General features: G+C 43.9%; 2 protein-coding genes across 11 annotated transcripts in view; one reads left to right on the forward strand and one right to left on the reverse strand.

Moving 5' to 3' along the window:
- Elavl1 (ELAV like RNA binding protein 1) overlaps positions 1-20,931 on the reverse strand; it is a 47,759-nt gene extending 26,828 nt beyond the window's left edge. The window contains exons 1-2 of the mRNA XM_021170995.2: positions 20,410-20,931; positions 5,962-6,149 (exon numbers count right to left, since the gene is read on the reverse strand). Coding sequence (XP_021026654.1) covers positions 5,962-6,133 — 172 coding nt within the window. The 5' untranslated portion in view covers positions 6,134-6,149; positions 20,410-20,931. The remainder of the gene's footprint in view (positions 1-5,961; positions 6,150-20,409) is intronic.
- Ccl25 (C-C motif chemokine ligand 25) overlaps positions 20,750-21,298 on the forward strand; it is a 46,144-nt gene continuing 45,595 nt past the window's right edge. For 8 of the 10 annotated variants that reach the window (XM_029480283.1, XM_029480276.1, XM_029480277.1 and 5 more), the window contains exon 1: positions 20,847-20,935. The gene's annotated coding sequence lies outside the window, so the exon portion shown is untranslated. Of the gene's footprint in view, positions 20,813-20,846; positions 20,936-21,298 lie in introns of those variants that run through there. The other 2 variants (XM_029480281.1, XM_029480280.1) reach the window with 2 other exon arrangements.

Raw genomic sequence — 21,298 nt, forward strand, 5'->3', positions numbered from 1 at the left:
TTAGCAGTTAAGAGCACTGACTGCTCTTCCAGAGGTCCTGAGTTCAATTCCCTGCAACCACATGGTGGCTCACAACCATCTGTAATGGGATCTGATGCCCTCTTCTGGTGTGTCTGAAGACAGTGTACTCATCATATATATATATAAGATTAAAAAAGAAATAAATAAAATAAAATAAAATACTTACTCTGGAGCTTCATTAAAAAAAAAAATTCCCTGTGATCTCAGTGTTCAGGCATGGAATGAAGAGCAGAGACAGGTGGATTTCTGAAGCTCACTGGCTGGACAATCTGCCTATCCTGTCTCAAAAAATAAAGTACTGACCACTCCAATCTCTTATTCTCTGCATGTTGACCAGTCCTGGGTCTTTGTATTGCTCACTGTCTACTGTAAAAAAGAGCTTCTCACTGGGCAGTGGCAGCACACACCTTTAATCCCAGCACTTGGGAGGCAGAGGCTGGTGGATCTCTAGTTTGAGGCCAGCCTGGTCTATAGAACAAGTTTGAAGACAGCCAAGATTACAAAGAAAAGACCCTGTCTCAAACAACTCCCTCTCCCCCAAAAAGAAAAAGAAAGAAAAAAGGCAATTTTTCTGCTGAGGGTAAAGAGACACACTAATCTATGGGTATTACAGGTATAAAGAACACAGGGAACAAAGTTTGGGTTTTTTTTTTTGTTGTTGTTCTTTAAATTTTGTCCTCTCTTTTCTTCTCCACCAACTCCTTTCAGATTCTCCCTACCCACCCAACTCCACTCTTTTTTATAAAGGTGCATAGGGGCTCCAGAGAAGACTTCACCGAGGATCACAGGGTATAGGTGACAGAGGGACCACAAGAAACATACAAGCCAAAGCACAAGAAGGGTGTTTTAGAGAAAATAGAAAGGTGACCAGCAAGCAGATAGATATAATAAAGGCTCTCTTAGAAGTGCACATGGTCTAACACCACTTGCTGTATCAGCTGGCAGAGGAGGAATTGCAGGGCCTAGGGCATTGATGGTGGAAAGCAGGGCCAGTTCATAACTGGTCTATGGAAAGAGCTAGTACGCAGAGTGATACAAGCTAGTCATCTTTGTGGAGCTTGTAATATGGAATAGAGTACTACACAACCCCTGTAATGATGGTGAGAAAACTCGTTCATATAGGAAGAATGGACTGCTATATAGCTAACAGTATTACTTATAGGGGATATGCAACAAATGAAGTATGAAAGGAAGTATATCCAATGGGGGAAAAATGGGTAATTTAAGCTTTACTTCCGGCTTATAGTATTTCTGCTGCATTTTACTGATTCTGTTTGTTGTTTTTGCTTGTTTGTTTGTTTTTGAGACAGGGTCTTGCTATGTAGCGTTTGGCTGACCCCAAACTCAAGAGATATGCCTGCCTCCAAAGTGCTGACATCAAAGTTATTTGGCACCACACCTGGTCAGTTTTTTTGTATTTTGTTTTTCATTTTGTTTTGGTTTTGCTTTTAAAATAGAGAGCAAAGATAAATCATGCTGAGGGACAAATAGTAAAGCTGGCAAAGTGTGCAAAGATATTCTTGTAAAAGGAAAATTGTAAAAGGAAAGTAGTCCTGAGAGCTGGACTAGGCACATTTGGAACATAAACAACTCAGTCCAGGCTGAGGGTAGGTGTGGTGCAAAGCAGGTGTGGATTCAACCCTAACAGGAGGTCCATGACTATGACATGAGAAAGGAAAATATGGAACCATGAGGGTTGAAGGCTGACTCCAATTCCCCAAGGGACATATAAGACAGCTACAGCTTGCATAGCAAGCTCTGATATCAGGTAGCTGCTGAAATGACAGCCGCACCTTATGTTTGTAGATGGAAGTGCCAACGGCAAATACAATGACTCCAACAAGGAGTTTGATCTGGCTGCCCAGAAACACTGGAAACTTCCCAACCAACACAATGAAAATTCTCTTTACCCTAGTCACTCTTTCCCCTTCCTGTTGCCCAGCTGACCCATAGTATCAATTTGCAAAACGAACATATTGGACTTGATAGTGTCAACCTCAGTGCAGGATAGCCAGCACTTATAGTGACTAGACAGAGCCACAGAAGGTTTACTCCAGTCAACAGAGCCTAGAACCTGAAGGGAAGTCTGGAAGGAGGAAAGGTAGCCAGCTAAGAGGCCACAGCAACAGAGTAGGTAAAGGTAATGATGTCCTGGGCTAGGATTACTCTTGTGGTAGGACAAGGTAAATCTACAGAAGTACTGAAGGGAATGAATTCTGAGACCTGGTGCTTCTGAGTAGAGCTACTGTACAGACAGTGGTATTATCAGCTAAGACAATGACACAAATTCAGTATCAGTATGGTGCAGATCTCAGAAGAGCTATCTGGTCAGGAGAGTGAACAAACTAAATTCAGCCCGATTAACTCTGGAAAAGGGGTATGGAATAATATGAAGCTCAAGGCTGGGGAAAGGAGCAGCTGCGAAAGATAAGTGTGGCCTTGAGAGCAGGCAGACAGCCATAGGAAGAGGATGGTTTTAGAAGGAAGTACTGAGAGGGAGTTTGACACTGACAGCCTGTAAATGGGAGGACAGCACACAGTGGTGGTTCTCACACCAGAGCTTTTTTGCTTTCTACAAGACTCAAGATAATGCTGGGCATGGTGGCGCTCACCTTTAATCCCAGCACTTGAGGCCGAGAGGCCGAGAGGCCGAGAGGCAAAGGCAGAGGCAAGCGGATTTCTGAGTTCGAGGCTAGCCTGGTCTACAAAGTGAGTTCCAGAACAGCTAGGGCTATAAAGAGAAACCCTGTCTCGAAAAAACAAAAAAACAAAAACAAAAACAAAAAAAGACATACTATAATGTTCACAACTTAAGACTGTTTCAAGTGAGTGGGTAGAGGCTAGAAATGCTGTTTAACATGCCCCAGTGTATAACCATGCACCAGATAGCAGTATCCAGTCCCAAATTTCAAAGTGCCTAAGAAGAAAACTGAAGCCCTGGCTTGATGATCCTCAAGAAACCCAAGGAAGCTGGGCGTGGTGGCGCACGCCTTTAATCCCAGCACTCGGGAGGCAGAGGCAGGCGGATTTCTGAGTTCGAGGCCAGCCTGGTCTACAAAGTGAGTTCCAGGACAGCCAGGGCTATACAGAGAAACCCTGTCTCGAAAAACCTAAAAAAAAAAAAAAGAGACCCAAGGAAAAGTGTGTACTTGGCTACTTCATGGGTCATGAGCAGCCAGGAAGGAAAGGATCAGTGCAGAGAGGAGACAGTTGTTAGTTCTTCTAACCGTAGGTGTGTTATCAGATCTGAGCAAAAACTAGCTGAGGGCTGGAGGAAAGAAAACACAGAAAGGTTATGAAGGATGGGGCTACCCACTGTGCCAAAGAGCAGGCCTGGGAAGGCAGCATACCTAGCTAGCTAGATATAAGGACTGTCTTACTGGGGTGGGCAGGCTGAGATCCAGCTAGAGAAAAGGAGACACAGGATTAGGCAGAGTGGTGCCACTGAATGACAGATGAACAGTGAAATTTGACAGCAGGAGAAGTAAAGTAAGGGTAGGATGAGTGTCTCGGATATGGCACTCACTGAACTGGAATGAAAGGCTGCTAGTAAGACATTACTGAGCTTAGCAGGTACCGTCTCCACAACTCCCCAAACTGTCTTCAGATCAGAGAGAAGCCCTGTATCTGGGAATTCAAATCACTTTCTAATCCCACTTCTGCTTCTGTGGTAGTTTGAATAAAACTGGCCCCCACAGACCCTTAGGGACTGGCACTATTAGGAGGTATGGCCTTGTTGGAGGAAGTGTGTTACCGAGGAGGTGGGCTTTTAGGTTATATAAGCTCAAGCTACCGCCAGTAATCCAGTCTTTCCCTGCCTGCCTTTGGAGAGATACAACTCTCCCTCCTCCAGCACCACGTCGTCTGCCTGGACACTGCCATGCTTTCCACCATGATGATAATGGACTCAAACTCTGAAACTGTAAGCCAGCTCCAATTACATGTTTGCCACAGTCATGGTGTCTCTTCATATCAATGAAACCCTTACTAAGACAGCCTTTTCACAGTGCCTCCACTTCTCCAAAACTAAGTTCTTTCAGGCCTAACCTTGCCTATCAAGGAGTTCCTACTAACAAAAGCTTATATTCCTCTAAAACCCACAGAAAGAAGGTGGCATGAGAGCCAAGAGCTAGACTCCAAAGCCCAGGACTGCTAAAGATGCTGCTGAGAACCCTTTCTACCAAAACACTGGTAGAGAAAAGCCTCCAAAAGCCAGTTAGGCAGGATTCCTATGAAGGACAATACCCCGAATAATCTAATATTCTTCAATTATTCAATCTGTATATTATCTAAAATTCATTAATTATCTAAAGTTCTAAGTGCATTAATCTACAGACTTGGGATTAAAAGGAGAAAAGGCCTTTTAGTTTAAGGGTCTCTTCTGATGAGTGGTTCCTGTGGCCAGCCACAGCTGTTTAGGGTTATACAGTATATTCAGGTTACTGGAAAACTGTTGAAGGTTGATGAAGCAAGGCCATGAACATACCAGATTGAGACTGAATTCATACTTTCTGTTCATACATACCTGAAGTTTTCCATAATATCAAAAATCAAAACAAAACAACCCCCCCAAAACAAACAAACAAAAATCTTAAAAACCATTTAGAATCCAGATACCTACAAACTAGATGATAGCTGGAATGCTTCAAAGTACTGCTTGTTTCTCCAATCAGTCAAAGTAGAGAAGGGGAGTCAGGGAGGGCAGGAAGGAGAAGAAAGAAGAAGGTAGTGACCTGAGGATAATTCTGTATCCAACAAAGAAACAAAGCAGAGCTTTGCAGCACTGAGCTCCTGAAGCTACACTCTCAGAACCTGACCTTTTACAAATACCCAAGAGGTAGGTATAGGCATTATTTAAAAGTGCCACACCGGTGGGATGGAGAGATGGCTCAGCAGTTAAGAGCACTGACTGGTCTTACAGAGGTCCTCAGTTCAATACCTCGCAACCATATGGTGGCTCACAACCATCTGTAATAGGATCCGATGCCCTCTTCTGGTATGTCTAAAGAAAGCTACAGTGTACCCACGTAAATAAAATAAATAAATCTTAAAATTAAAAAAAAGGTGCCACTGGCTACTGAATGGATGGGAGCCTAGAAGCCTAAGAGTCATACCATGAGAGAGCTGAAGCACAAGGCTTTCGGGTGTCTTGCTCCTGACACCAGAGTTCCAGCTGGTGAAAGATTCAATTTTGCATGAAGGTCTGCATCCTCAGGGACAGTCCTTGGCAGGGTCCCTTCTACATGTGCAAACTTGATCAGTTTGTACAATTATTTGGCTCCATATACTTTTCAGAGCACTCCATTGTGCTATCCCCCCATTTTTCCCCTCTCACCTCTCATTTTGTACATGTGCTTTTTTTGGTTGTTGTTGTTGCGAGAGCGTCTCTGTCTATCTAGCCCTGGCTGTCCTGGAACTCACCAAGGCCCACTTGCCTCTTGTCTTCTGAGTCCTGGGATTAAAGGCGTGCACCCCCACACCTGGTATGTGTTTTAACTTACAAATACTCCAAAATCTTTTAAGGGAACCTTACCTTCAAATTTTCTCAAGATGTATTTTATTGTTAATTATGGCTGTGTGTGTGTGTAGGGGTGGTGGTGTTAAGTGCACATGCACGTGGGCCAGAGCATCAACTTCCCTAAGCTGCAGTTACGTATGCAGTGAGCTGTCTGATGTGGGTGTGAGGACCAAACTCAGTAGCAAGTACTCTTAACTGCGGAGACGGCTCTCTAGGATACTCCCCCAACCACCACCCCATCTCTGTCCAGTCTTGTACTGGGGCTGAAGAAAAGCAGTCTGAGGATAAAGGACAGAACTTCATTTATAGCTATGGTTTCTAGCCTGCAGCCTATTCTGTACTAAGGAGTTACCAGCAAGGAAGCCAATGAGTAACAGCATAGCCAACCATGACTCCTTCAAGAAACCTCTCAGGCTCTTTACCTGCTACTTTATCCCGAATAAGCTTTGCAGATTCAACCTCGCCAATGCTGCTGAACAGACTTCGTAGTTCCTCCTGGGTCATGTTCTGAGGGAGGTAGTTGACAATTAAATTCGTTCTCCCAATGTCATCCCTGCAGTCTTCCGCCATGTGGTCTTCATAACCATTAGACATTGTATTATTTAAAAATCTGCAAAGAAAAGTAAGATCAGGTAAATTCTAGATATTCATCTGGGTATGTGAAGGCAGAGATAAATGACTACATTTTGCACTTAAGAGATTTTCTTTTCAGCACTAAAAGATCAACTACCGGGGAGATGATTCAGTTTGTAAAGAGCTTGCTGGCACAAAAATGGAGATTTGAGTTCATATCCATAGCACCCATAATAAAAGTTGGATGAGTTAGCACATAACTATAATCCTAGCACGGGGAGTTGGGAACATGATATGGGGAGCCATGGAACTTTTTGGCCAGCCAGCCTTGCTCAATCAGTAAGCTTCAGGTTCAGTGAAAGACCCTGTTCTCAAAAAATAAGGTGGAGTATATATGGTAGACAACACCATACACTTCACCACAGTCAGTGTGTCCCACACTGATCTTGTTCTGAGCCTTACTGACAGCACTCTTTGGGTAGGTTGTGAAACTTTTAAGAAGTAAAGCCACTGGGGTGGGCTTTGAGAGTTTTTGTGCTACATCCAGTTTGCTCTCTGAGCTTCCTGAATGTGGAGAGAGATATGATTTTGCAATTTCCTACTCTGGCTGCCTGCTGTGACATATTCCTCACCATTATGGACTTTAAGCTCCAATAAACTTTCTTTTGTTAGTTGTTTCTGGCCATGGCATTTTAATACAATGTGATAGAAGTCACTCTATAGTGATCTCTGGCTTCCACATAAATTTGTACCTTCACATCCATACACATGCACCCACCCATATGAACATACACACACCATATCCACCTACCTATATTCATACAAGGAGATCAACTATGTTTACAGACAGCTGTTTTATCGATAATAACCTAAAAAGAAATGAGTTACTAAGTCACAAAAAGGCAAGAAGCTAGCTAGATAATTGTTCTAACACTGAGCCATGTACCCAGCCTTAATTTTCCTTTTACCTGGTATTGCTCTATCACTGAGCTAAACCCAGACCTTGGTTAGGGGTGGGGTAGGGGGCAAGATGGGGGGGGGGCAGGCAGTAGGCTCTGGGATGAAACCTAGGGCCTGGAGCATGCTAGGTAAGCACGCTGCCACTAATCTACATTCTTCCCTGAACAGTAAATGCACTTCCTACTTCCAGGGGCAAACAGCCTAGTATAGCTTTGGAGAAACATCTGTATAGATACATCTGAGGGCACCAAGACCAACCTTTTGAAAACATCTAATACCTAGTTTGTCCAACAGACATTGGGGTGCAGTGGCCTAACCTGAGAGGCCCTTTGACCCTGCTTTTAAATCTGTAGTCACTACTTCACATGTGCTCATCTGCCTGGAGAGCTCAGTGAGCAAGCACTTCTCCTTTCTTAAGATGTGAAGTGTGAATTTGTGAAAAGTCGAAGCCCACAAGGCATAATAAGCCTTTGACTACCTTTAAAAACAACTCTGCAAAGGTACATTTCTGTAATTCCCGTGCTCAAGCAGTAAGGACAGTAGGATCAGGAAATTAAAGGCTGTATAGAAAGTTCAAGGCCAGGGTAGGCTATATTTAACTGTATAAAACCTTTTTGTTTAAAAGAAAACAAAAAACAAAGAAAACCCTCTGAGAGCTAAGTGGCAGAGTGTTTGCCTAGTATGCAGGAGGCACTAGGTTCCATGTCTAGCACATTAAAAAAAGGCTTTGCTAGAGATTACATAAAACCGAACACAACTCTTGCACAGATTTTCTCTCCTACTCCTTGAGTCACTGGGAGAAGGGTAAGAATTAAACCTGTTTCCTACTCTTTTAACTCTCAAGCAGGCAAACAGTAAGAATTTCTCGTGTTTATTACTCATTTAAAGCTCTGCAGGTTCCCTCGTCTCTATAAAGTATGTTAACAGAAAACCAGGTATCATAAAATCAAAAAGCTCTATGGCAAAAAGCACCAGAAACAAGACAAGCAGCAAGAGACTGGGAAAAACATCTGCTATGTATCATTTTGATCAGTATTTGTTATGCTGGGAAATTCACCCATCAAGGGACAGGATGTGATGATGTGTGCAGGCATTCTTGGTTAGCCTTGGTGTGTATGTGCCCACACACTATCAGTGTCTAGTGAGCACATTACAGGATGCTGTTAATTAAATATTTTGCAAGGCACAGGGTGACGGCAATGACTAAAAAGTACCTTGCTTAAAATCTCAACACTGCCAAGGCTGAACAAAGTTGAGTTAATACACCTACCAATTAATAATTAAAATCCAACACATAACTAACAGAAAGGCAGACATGATATAAACTACAATTTCATGATGATAGCCATTCAAAGAGATGACAAACCTATGAGGAAAAAAAGCTTAATCTTGACTTGATGGGGAATGCCTTTAATCCCAATTCTCAGGAGGCAGTCAGGAGGATCCCTCTGAGTTGAAGGCCAGCAAGTTTCAGGGCTACACAAAGAAAGTGTATCTTGGAAAACAAATAAGAACAACCAAATCAAACCAAACTACCTCCCCGCAAAAACAAACATATAAAAACAAAACAAAAACAAAACCCTCAAACTCATGAAAAAGGAAAGCTGGGGATGAAACAGCTAATAAATAGGGCATTTGCCTAGCATGCACAGAGTCAACCCTGATACCATGTAAGTTAGCACAGTGCCACACAGCTATCATGCTAGCATTTGGGAGGTTGAAGCAGGAGGGTCATAACCATCCTCACCTTCACAGTTTGGAATCATCTAGGACAGTGGTTCTCAACCTTCTTCTTTTTTTTTTTGGGGGGGGGGGGTTTTGAGACAGGGTTTCTCTGTGTAGCCCTGGCTGTCCTGGAACGCACTCTGTAGACCAGGCTGGCCTCGAACTCAGAAATCCGCCTGCCTCTGCCTCCTGAGTGCTGGGATTGAAGGCATGCGCCACCTCGCCCAGCAGTTCTCAACCTTCTTAATGCATTGATTGATCCTCATGTTGTGGTGACATCTAACCATAAAATTATTTCATTGCTACTTCAATGTTGTTATTGTTATAAACCATAATGTATCTGATATGCAGGATATCTGATATGCAACCTGAGTCATTCAACCCCCCAAAGGAGTCTTGAATCACAGGTTGAGAATCACTAGATTATATGAGACTCATCCCCCCACAAATAAAAAAGCAAAATGAAACAATAGGCTATTTTTACTTGTCATACAGGACGGATAAAATCCTGTAAGTAGTGGTCCCTGCACACTGCCAGGGCAGCACAGTGGAGGAAGTGGCCCTAAATGTTGAAGGCCCACACAGGTGATCCAGCAGCTCCTAAGGGTGTTAGAATGGGAGAACTGGCCCAATCCCTCACTGTCTGCAGCACTTGGGGAGAGTGGGCCCTCTACCTCCACTGGGCAGCACAGTGGAGCTGGTTCTATAGGCATGGGTACAAGTGAGGCAGCCTTGAGAGAGGGAGAGTGACCCCGCCAAAGGGTGGCCTAGCCAGAGCAGTGCTGAAAACCTGGCTCTGGTGCTGTGGACGTGGGAGAGCTGATCAGTTACCACCTAGGCCCAGTCGGACTGTTCCAAAGCTGTAGGATCTCTATGACACAGAGCAATACCAGGGTAACAGGGAGAAGTCCTGGTGTAGATCCAATATTGATGATATCACAGAACCTAGAGGCCTCAAACCAGACCAATGACTCATTACAATGAACATTTGCAAGTGAAAATGTTTGGACAGAGGGGTATTGTGGGGCATATTGTGACACACTATAGCTTACACAAGATGTTTTCTATCTTCTATGCTTTGTTTAGTTTTTTCTTTGTCTGTGTGTTTATTTATTTATTTATTTTGAGAAGACTGTAAGGGCAGATGGTAGATATGAAGAGACAAGGAGATGAGTGGGACTGGAGTGCATGATGTGAAATTCACAAGAATCAATAAAAAGTTAAAAAATATATATCCTGTAAGAAGGAAGAAGAGGGAACAGCCTCATAGACTGACATACATAAGACAGCACCAGCTTTCTGAAGGAGAGTTTGGCAACTTCTACTAAAAATTGTACTGTGAAATTGACCCCATGATAAGAATTTGTCCCATGGGCTGGCGAGATGGCTCAGCGGGTGAGAGCAATGACCACTCTTCCGAAGGTCCTGAGTTCAAATTCTAGCAATCACATGGTGGCTCAAAACCACTCGTAATGAGATCTGACGCCCTCTTCTGGTGCGTCTGAAGACAGCTACAGTGTACTTATGTATAATAATAAATAAGTCATTTTTTTAAAAAAAGGAATTTGTCCCACAGCAATGACCACATCACTGCAAGTTAGTAATCTAAAGAAACACACTACCTTTAGGCTTGTAAAAAAAGTACAAAATGTAGCTAATACATGTGTATTAATAGAAGATGGCTCAGAGTCAATTTTAAGTAGAAAGCACTAAAATTTAATCACAAAAAAATGTGGTCATGAGATTTTAAAATAGACCATTACCTCAAAAACAAACAAATGAACAAAGGCATCTGCTGCAGAAGAGAGCACAGAGATTAATGTTAAAAATTAATATGCTGGTACTGCACACCTTTAGCCATAGCACTCAAGAGAGGTAGGAGGATCAAGGCAAGCTTGGTCTACAGAGCGAGTTCCAAAACAGCTGGGAATACAGAATCTCTGTGTCAAAACATCACCACCACCACCACAACAAGAAACAAACAACAAAAGACTTGAAGATGAAATTTGTTAAAAATGAGATTCAAGGGCTAGAGAGACAGCTCAGCGGTTAAGAGCACTGACTGCTCTTCCAGAGGTCCTGAGTTCAATTCCTAGCAACCACATGGTGACTCACAACCATCTGTAATGGGATCTGATGCCCTCTTTGGGTGTATTTGAAGACAATGACTGTATACTCACATATATAAAATAAATAAATAAATAAATCTTTAAAAAAAAGATTCAAAACATCTCTTCCTTCTTTTTCTTTTCTCTCTCTCCTAGTCCTCTTTCCTTTTCATGGTGCTGGGGACTGAATCAAGAGCCTTTCTTCTCTTCACTCTAAGAGTTGTGCTTTTACCCTCTCCATTCATTCTGTTTTCAACAGCTCATCAACTGACAAAAAATTCAACTCATTACCTTTTATAAAGAAAAGTTTTACTACAATATAATAATTTTCTTTGAGCTGTCTACTGTTTAAGGTTGGATTTTTTTCCCCTTAAACAACAATGACATAGTTGAGTAGTAACAAATTAATAACAGCCACATGGCCTACAGAATCCAAAAAATTCACCATCTGGCTTTTTACAGAAGAAAAAAAAAAATGCTTGCCATTATTTCCTTCCTTTGTCCTCTCCCTCCCTTCTCTATCCATTCTGAAGTCTCCAAAGGGCTTCCACAGGGTATTCCAATATAGCCTGTGCTACAAAAGAATCAAACTAGGAATATAGATGCAAGGACAGGATGTAAGGATGCAAGGACAAAGCCCTGGGTTTGATTCCTAGCACTGCCAGCAGTCAAATTCTATGTAGCCCAGGCTGGAGTTATGGCATGTGCCACTATGCCAATCTTTTTTATCCTTTTGGTTTTTTGAGATAGTGTTTCTCTGTGTATCCTTGGCTGTCCTAGAACTTACTCTGTAGACCAGGCTGGCTTTGAATTCAGCTATCTACCTGCCTCTGCTTCCGGAGTGCTGTGACTAAACACTGTACTGTGCAAAGAATTCTTAGATATACCACCAAAAGCTGTTTTCATTAAAAAAATAGGTGTCATCAAAATGTTAAACTGTGCTTTGCAAGACAATGCTAGAAGAAGAAATACCCAAAGCCTGAGAAAAGTATTTAAAAAGTATTTAAAAAGAAATAGTTTTTCATCATTTGTTTTTGTTTTTTTTTTTGTTGTTGTTGTTTTTGGTTTTTTTTGGAGACAGGGTGTGTGTGTATGCGTGCACATGTGCGTAGCTCTGTTTGTCCTGGAACTTGTTCTATAGATCAAGCTAGTCTTGAATCATCATTTTTTTTTTTAAATGCATATAGGCATTTTGCCTAAATGTATGTCTGTGCAGCATGTGTGAGCCTGACGCCCGTGGAAGCCAGAGAGGTATCAAATCCCTTGAAATTTGAGTTACAGACAATTCTAATGTCGGCACTGGGACTTGAACCCAGATCCAGAGTTCTTAACCACTAAGCCTTGATGGCACATTTATAAAAAGCTCTTAAGACTAGACAACTCAGACAAGCAGATCTTTTGCTATTATGGTGCCCACCTCTTTCTTTTAGTGTACTAAATGGTTTTCCTTTCTATGCTGGTCTACCATCTTACCAATGTTCTCATTTAACTACTCGAAATGTGCTGGTGTTATACATAAATTGTGTTTATTAGAAATTTATTTCTGATAAATATACATTCACAATATGATGTGTACAAGTATAAACATACACACAAATAAATCTAGATATGGTAGTATCCAGTATTTGAGAGGTAGAGAATGTAGTTCAGAGTTATCCTCATCTAAATGACAGTCCCCCCAAACAAAGAGAACCGGGAGATAGTTCAGAAGGATAAAAGTATTTGTGTATGCCAGCTTGACAATTTAAGTATGATCCCTAGAACCCAGGTATAAAGGTAGATGTTGTGGCCAGCTGTGTAGCAAAAACAAAAGAAACCTTAGGAGTGGAAAGACCCCTAGGTATGAAGTCCAAAGAACAATCCATTTTCATATTCATGATCTGTCCTTTGACATCCACACATGTACAGCGACATGCTTGTCCACTCAAACACAAAAAATTAGATGAAATTTTAAAATAAACCAATACCCAAAACTTAAAAAAAAAAAAAAAGGCAGAAGATTTTATAAGTGCACCAAAGCAGGTATGCAGATGGTAAATGAATGTATGGAAAGAGGCTCAACATCATTTGCCAGGCAGAGAGACCATGTCTACCTAGTAGAATGGCTAAAACAAAATATAACAAGATAATATCAAGTGCTGGAGAGGATGGGGGAGAAGTTAAGACTTTCTATACACAGAATGGTAGGAATGCAAAAATGTTATAGTCACTTTGATGAATTGGCAACTGGCAGTCTCTAAGTTGAACATGAACACTTAGTTCATGACCTGGCAATCATGCTCCTAGTACTGTTTTGTTCTTTTCATTAATATACTCTAAATCTGAAAAATACATTATGTAGCCCAAACCTATGACAATACTACTGCCTCAGCCTCTGAAATGCTAAGAGTATAGATGTAAGCCACATCTGTCTTCTACTTTTGCATCAATGCAAAAGAAATGAAAATCTGTGCTCATATAAAAACATATACACAAATCTATATAGCATTGTTTACAATCACTGTAAGTCTGAAAAGTTAAAATGAGTCATTGATGGAGAAATTACAGTATGGAATGGAACACTACTTATCAATTGAAAAGGCACTACTAGTCCATACTAGATACATGATTTTCAAATTCATTTTACTGGGGGTAGTGAGCAATCTAAAAAAGAAAGCTACCTTTTCTAAATGTTTTAAGATATTCTAACCCAACTTAGGATGACCCATCTCAAAAATTTTTCCCTATGTAAACAGGATCGGTTTACAGTCCAGGCTGATCCTCTAACTTTTACTTTAGCTAGCTAGACAGACAGACAGAAACAAACTGACTTTAAATAAAAGATTAATTTTACGTGTATGACTGTTTTGTCTGTATGTATGTCTGGACATAAATACGTATGTACATACATACGTACATACAAGGTACATGCCTGGTACACTCAGGGGTCAGAAGGCAATGGATCTCATGGAACTGGAGTTAAGATGATTACGAACCACCATGCAGGTTCTGGGAATCAAATTTGTAAGTAGAACATGTCTTTAATCCTTGCACTCAGAGGCATAGACAGGTAGACAGACCACTATGGCCTTACGGCCAGCCTAGCCCACAGATTTCTAGGCCAGCCAGGATTACATAGTGAGACCCTTTAAAACAAAACAAAACAAAACAAAACCAAGCCTCAAATACTGGGGCTCGTTGGTAGCTCAGTACTTAAAGAGTTTTTGCCTACCATGCATGAGGCCCTGGGTCCCACCCCAGTACCACATGGAAGTGGTAGTACACAACTGTAATCCCAGTACTTGGGAGGTGGAATTCAGAAGTTCAAAGTCATCCTCATATACATATACTTTACACACACACACACACACACACACACACACACACACACACCATGTTTGAAGGCCAACTTGGGCTCCTCAGACCCTTTCTCAAAACAAAACATCCTTCAAACAGTCCTACACAAAAATGAGTAAAAATTTCCATAATGCAAATTAAAAACTAAAATTAAGATTTAAACAAAAAATTTCTTTGTCACACTGCTCCACAGCATGGTCATGGACAGTCAAAGCTGAACACTTCTTGCAGGTCAAATCTATAGCCAACTGACAACAATAGAGCCAGTCTTATGGTACTTCAGAGGCTACTCCACTCAACCTTCAGGAATGCTGCCCTTAACCATTTCCAAATCTGTGTAGCCCAACCTGGGTCCAACTGGTCCTGTGCCTATAAGCTCTAACCACAACAGGTCTTGTGACTATCTCATTATCAATGATTACTATCAAGCCACTGTCACCTCCTGCTCTTATGTTAACTCCCTTCATTCCCAGGCTTTCCATGTCAGCACCCAGTAAAGCTCAGAGGTCACACTATTTTGCTCATGGTCAATCAGGCTGTTAATAAGTAACAGAACTTGGCCTTAAGTTGTCACTACATGGTGGTGTTCCAGAATGAATCATACCGTTGTGATGATGTCCCTATTGAATTTTCCAGCCTGTGTCCCTAACCTGGCTTTGTCCCATATGGGACAAAAGGCTGCTCTACTTCTCAACTGTAAAAAAAGCCACAGAAGTATGAGAATGTGCTTTCACTTTAACCCCAGGTTTTGATGCAGGGCTACTTTAGACTGTCTGAAGCAGCTGACCATAACTTGCATCACGCTCTAGCAGAAGCATAGTTTCACCAGCTGCAGATCATTTCTGTGGTTGTATAAGGGTACATAAATTCAAGCCCCCCCCCCCCAAGATGTGGGTGTTGGTCATTTAGGGAGGTTGGTTATAGTCTGATAGTTAAGTTGTGGTCAAAGAAGAAACAATAGGAAAGAAATTAAATTCAGAGATCTTTCGCCTCCATCCTTGTTTCTCTCCTATCTAGTGTTGGGGTTGAAACTGTGTGCGTGTGTGCACGCACACACATGCACGTGATCATAAAGTGTGGGAAAAAGAACCCACAACACAGCAAAGACAAGCTACACTCAATTCCTCTCCACCTCTGGCATATGTCTTTATTACTTCCTCAATCACCGTTTTAAAATCATTTACTTTTCACCAATAACAAGAGTGAGATGTTGGCGGGGAAGATGGCTCAATAGGTCAAGAGTTTATTGAGCAGGTCCGATAATCTGAGTTTGATCCCCTGGAACACATGCAAAAGTAGAAAGAACCAACTCCACAAAGTTGTGCTCTGAACTCCACATGTGCGTACACCAAAATAAGTAACAACATAAACACAGCAAGGACTTTAAGGGCCAAGTTTATACATGCAGACATGGCCCAAGTCCCAACTACCACAAACTGTTTCTAGCAATTGGGGTTAACATATCCCACGTTCAGTGCATGAGCCTCATGCTGGGAAAATGACCTTTTTACCATGGTAAATCCCCTGCCAGGTAAGGACAGACCACTGTTACCTAAGGGCCCCCGAAATCAGGGTTCCAGGCAACCCTGGTGTGTTACACAGTAGGAAAGGAAATTACAGGCTCTCAGATTCCACCAAGGATATTGTATGCCTGGAGTCTTCGAGATGGGGGTGGGGGGTGGGGTGAGGAGCAATCACCCAGGAAATGCTCTGGTGGCAGAAAAAAATCTGAAGGTGCCACTTGAACCAATTATGACTGCCATCCATCAAAGGCTCAGGTAGATGAGGCACATACAGATCCGTACTGGCCCCTGTCCACAGCCAAGAAAAGGAAGACCACTTGATTAGGGTAGCTCCACTCCAGCCAAGTAAGTTCACAGTGAGTCAGGTGCAGAGAGTGGCCTGCCCCGTCCAAGTGCTCTACAGGCCTAGGAACTTGGCCAGCTCTAAGGGTCCTGCTGAAAGTGCCAGCAACCTAGAGCTGGTGAAGCTCTTGCAGAGAGAGCTCAGTAACACAGCAGGGCATGAAAACCCATGGGCTCTACCCCACTTCCAAAGCGAATCCTGAAAGGCAGTGAGGGTTAATCATTTCATGTTCTCACTGTGGACGTTACCAACTGCTACACAATACATAATAAATGTGGATACCCTTACTTCTAAATCTAAGTTGTGTGTGTGGTTCCCTAACCTGTCTCCTGACCTTACTCTTCCCCAAACCTTTCCATCACCTTGAATTACTTTCTGTGGAGGCACTACATACTTGTCCTAATCTCTATTTCCTCTATCTAATCCAGCTACAAGTTCTGCCTCTCCCTCCTCTTTCTCAGTCAGGTCCCTGTCCCCTCTTTCCTAGCCCAACTTCTAAACATGTCTGTAATGAAGCCAACTTAACCTTTTCCTCCAAATGTCTCCAGGCTTCTCTGTTCATGGTGACATCAGCCTTGACATTGGTTGCTGTGCACTATTGTCTCCTGTCAATCCTTCCTCTGGCATAAAGGTTTCTTTGATGCGTAATTACATCCAGTCACTTTTGAACTCCACACTAACTTTCTTCTCCAGGCATGGGTGGAATGCCAACCATGTGCCAGGCACTGGGAACACAGAACAAGAGCGATTCCAACCTCAGCAACTCTGCTTAACCACTTTCTACTTTTATCTCCACATTTATCCTCCCTAGTCCTCTTGGTCTGGCTTAACTGGCCCACTCAGGCCTGGCAGCTTCTTGGTGCCTTCCTTTTCTCTTATTCTGCCGATTTGTTGATCCTAGATAGCCCTCCCGGTTCCTCTTTGATTGAAATCTGCTCGAGTAACAAATTCTCATTCAGTATACTTTATATAAAAACAAACCTTCGTTTTTTATATTTTGTTTCATACATTGAGCTTCTTCTCAAACCAAGTTGACTTTCTTTTTGAGACAGGGTTTCAGTGCAGCCCAGACTAGCCTTAAATCCCATAGATGGCAATATCTGCCCCTAACTCCTGAGTACTGGGGATTACAGGGACGAGAAACTATTTCTGGTTTATAGGATACTGGGTATATAAACTAAAATTTCATGTATGAGAGGCAAGGACTATACCACCTGAGCTACATCCAAAATCTTGAAGAGGTCATTTCTCCCCAGTGATGGAGAATGGGAAAGTAGGTTTACATTACTGAGCATGCAGTGAGCATCCACTGTTGGTACTGGACATGTGTGGACATGAAAAGTCTACTACCATCCTATTTCCTCCATTCTGTTTCAGCCATGTGCTTTCTTGTCTCCAGGCATATATTAAACTGCTTTGCCTTTCTTCTCAAGTTCTCTGTGGCCACTCATCTTTGCAGCACTCAAACACTAGGCAGGGCTGGCCATCGTTGTTCTTCCACATGTCCAAATTCCTTAAGTGTGTTTCAGTGTTTCCTTGTTTCTAAGCTTATGTTCTGTGTCATATTAGCAATTTTTCTAGCTTGAAGGAACACAATCACATCCTAACTGGTTTTATGCCTGCCAGTCAGTGCATCCTTTGCAAATGTGACTCCCTCTGTCAATGATCATAAGTCTGGAGTGGGTCCTCATAATATCTGAGATTTCTTCCCAACAGACCTGCTACTCACTTCCTTCTACGTTTCCAAAAGTTCCATACCCCATACGTTTTCCAGAGCTAATGGCTCCACCTACCCCACTCACCAAGTTCTTGAAGAGCCTTTCCCACTCATCTTTTACCTAGCTATTTCCTCTGGGTCCTCCTGCCTTAACAACTCAGGGAACATTTTGGGGTCTCCTGGGCTTGAATAACAGTTCCTTTTCCTGTGCTTCCACATCACCTGGTGCATTACTGCTCACCAGCCAGGCTAAACCATCTAAACACAGTTCATATACACCATGGCCTCTCCTGAGCCGATCCTCTGGGCTGAAATACAACTTTGGGGAAGGGGACAAAAGGCTTACTTCCCTCTTGTTGGTCTTTCTCCGTAGAACTATTGCCACCTAGGGGCAAAAGGCCAGCACTGCATCTCACTCACCAGCATTTAACCAGCTTGAACACACTGAAGGTGATGGGAACACCAATCATTCTGGAGGAAGTGGAAAAGCCTTGGCATTTGGGGGCAGCTTCAAATGGTGTTTGTGCTCTGAGCTGGGCCACACAGCTTTCCAGGAAAAGAGCAGAAAGGGTCAGAAAAGCGCATAGTGGGGCATCCCAAACTTAGGGCTTCTGATTTTAATGTTTAGAACCAGTTGAACAGCCCAGCATATTTTTTTTTTCATGCCCCAAGACTTGTTTTAATCAGGAGAAACATAGATCTGCATCTTCGAAAAGTCAACTCGTGCTGGTGTGCAGAGGACAGAGAAGCAGTGTGAGGAGCAACGGCTGAAGCACATGGATCAGTATGTTCTTCAGTCTTTCCCTTTCTACTGTTGCCCAGGGACCTACTCCCGAACACAGCCAAACTGAAGTTGTTTCCCTCAAACCGGCACTTCAACAGAAACATCTCCTCTTTCTCTCAGCTTCTTCACACTCCTTGAAGTCACAGCATTAAAAAAATATTTTTAGATTTATGTGTGTTTTGTTTGCATAGGAACCACATGTATGCTTGATGTTCTGCAAAGTCAGAAGAGGGCATGGGATCCTCTGGAACTGGAGTTATGGATGGTTGTGAGCCATCATGGAGGTGCAAGGAACTGAACACAGGTCCTCTGCAAGAGTTACAAGTGCTCCTGTCCACTGAGCCGCCTCTCCCCACATCATTTTCAAAACCAGACCTCAACAGTTTTGCATACACCAGTATGCAGTATGTTGGCGGTATCTAGGACTTGCTTTCAAACCCTACATTGGCCACTACAGTGCAAGAGATTATCCTAAGTTTCACTTTCTTCTCTAAAATGGATACTTTAACACCTACCTTAGGGGCTGGAGACATGCCCGTGAAGTATGAACACATGGTCCATTGTTGAAAGATTCTGGTGATTATTTTAACTGCATATTCCATGTGTACTGGGGGTTTCCTCACATCTTTACATCTGTACAATACTTTCTATTCACAGGCAATTCAATACAGCTTACTCAAGATCTTAGGAGCTTCACCCAGATCATCGGATAGAGATGGAAAAACTTTTCCAGGAAGATTGCTTAAAGATTTCTTACCTCTGTGTGTATGTGTTTTGGTGGAGGGGAAAAACGAGAGAAAGAACCCTAGCAACGCCTCAATGTGTTTTTGGTACTCACAACTGGAAGAAGTAGGAGGCGGAGATGCTAATACTCAGTAGGCAGAAGAAGCTAGGCATGCTATCCAACTTTCTGCAATGCATAGGGCAGCCAGGCCCTCCCAACCAACCATTATCTGACTCTAACTGCCTGTAACAAGGAGGTTAAGAAAGCTTTAACATCCGATCTTGCCTCTTCTAGAGCTCTGGCCAGCGGTGTCCCACATGGACACTTCCGATAATGGAAGCTCTGTCTAGTGCAAAAAAGTTCTCCACCTGCTCTCCACATAGTAGGAGTCAAACACATTTTGGCATGGTTTAGCAGCAGAAGACAAGAGAAAGGGAAGATCCATCATCACTACCCATTGTTCAACAGCGTGCAATTATCTTTTTAATATTTACACGTTATTTTACAAATGAAAACGTCCCTAAAACAGCTTTGTTAGAGATGGCGATCAAAGAAAAATTTCCCCTTTCTCTTCTAGACTTCTACACACAGACGAAAGGTTTGCACACTTCTAAAAGGACCTCACGATCCGTAGCGGTGTGTCCAGAAAATCGTCCACAAAAGAAATCTATGGGATTTCCCGAGGGAGCAAGTCTGTGGGCCATGACCTCTGGCGCCCAAGGTCCTCGCTCCACTCTTCCACCCCCGGATCACCCGGCCTCCGAGATCAACTATCCGGGGCCCCCCAAGCCTCGGAGCCCGGCCCCCCAAAGCGCGTGCCCACGCTGTGTCCTTCTCCCGCCTCTCTCGCGGGAGCCCAGAGGAATCTGGCCCGGCGGAGGCTTGTCGCCAACCTGAATCAAACAGAGTCGGTTCCCATTCGCCCAGCCGCGGCCCACACGCGCGTATCCATACCCAGGCCTACCGCGGCCTGGGGCCTTCGGCCGGTGCAGGCCCGGCGGACGCCCGTGGGGCTAGGCGAGCTCAGGCCCTAGCGCGGCCTACTCTTTCGGAAGTCGCCGAAGCCTCCGGCCTCACCTGAACACGGGCGGGAAGGCCCGGGACTCTGCTCCGGGGCGGGCGGCGCGGCGATAACGGCTCCGCACGGCCTCGGCAGCGGTGGCGGCGGCGGCGGCGGCGGCGGCGGCGGCGGCGGCGGCGGCGGCGGCGGCAGAGCGGTAGCGGTAGCGGCGACGGCGACGGCTGCGGCTCCTCCTCAGCGCGCACGACCCGCTCCCCGGCCCCGCGGCCCAGACACGCCCCCTCCTCAGCGCGCTCTACTATTGGTCAGGGTCTTTGAAGAAGCGACGCTCATTGGTTGGCATGGCTGTCGCGGTACGCGGGTGCGCGCGGCGTAGGCGGGACTTCCTGTCGGCGTCGTCCGCGGTGGACCAGGGCGCCTAGTGGAGTCGCGAAGTGGCTGGCGATGGCTGCGGTGAGGGTGAGTTGGAGCCTGGCCCGCAGTGGACGCCGTCTGGACGTCGAAGCCAAAGAGTGGCGCTCTTTATAGAACGCACGTCGTGTGGTCCTCACAATGCGGGCTGTGCAGCCGCTTACGTCCAGAGTAAGCAAAGTGGTCATCGGGAGCCCTGGCTAGGAGGACAGGATCCCCGATTCGAATCCCGGCCCGGACATTTCCGGTCTGCCTGCAGTTGAGCACCGGCTGACGTCACTGAGCCAGGCCTCAGTTTTGTTATCTGGTGAAGCGGGTTAAAGGATGTGGTCAGCATCGTCAGCCTCTGGGAATCTAAAGTTAAAATTTCTTGGTTTTAAGATTTTTCTTAGTGTGTATGCATGGGTGTTCAGCCTGCATGTATATTAATCCTGTGCACCACATGGTGTAGTGCAGATGGAAGTCAGAGAGAAGGTCGGATCCTCCGGGGGACTATTGTTAACTGCGTTTGGGAGCCGACTACTGAACCCATGT

This window comes from Mus caroli, chromosome 8 (genome assembly GCF_900094665.2).
Source record: "Mus caroli chromosome 8, CAROLI_EIJ_v1.1, whole genome shotgun sequence".
Taxonomy (NCBI): domain Eukaryota; kingdom Metazoa; phylum Chordata; class Mammalia; order Rodentia; family Muridae; genus Mus; species Mus caroli.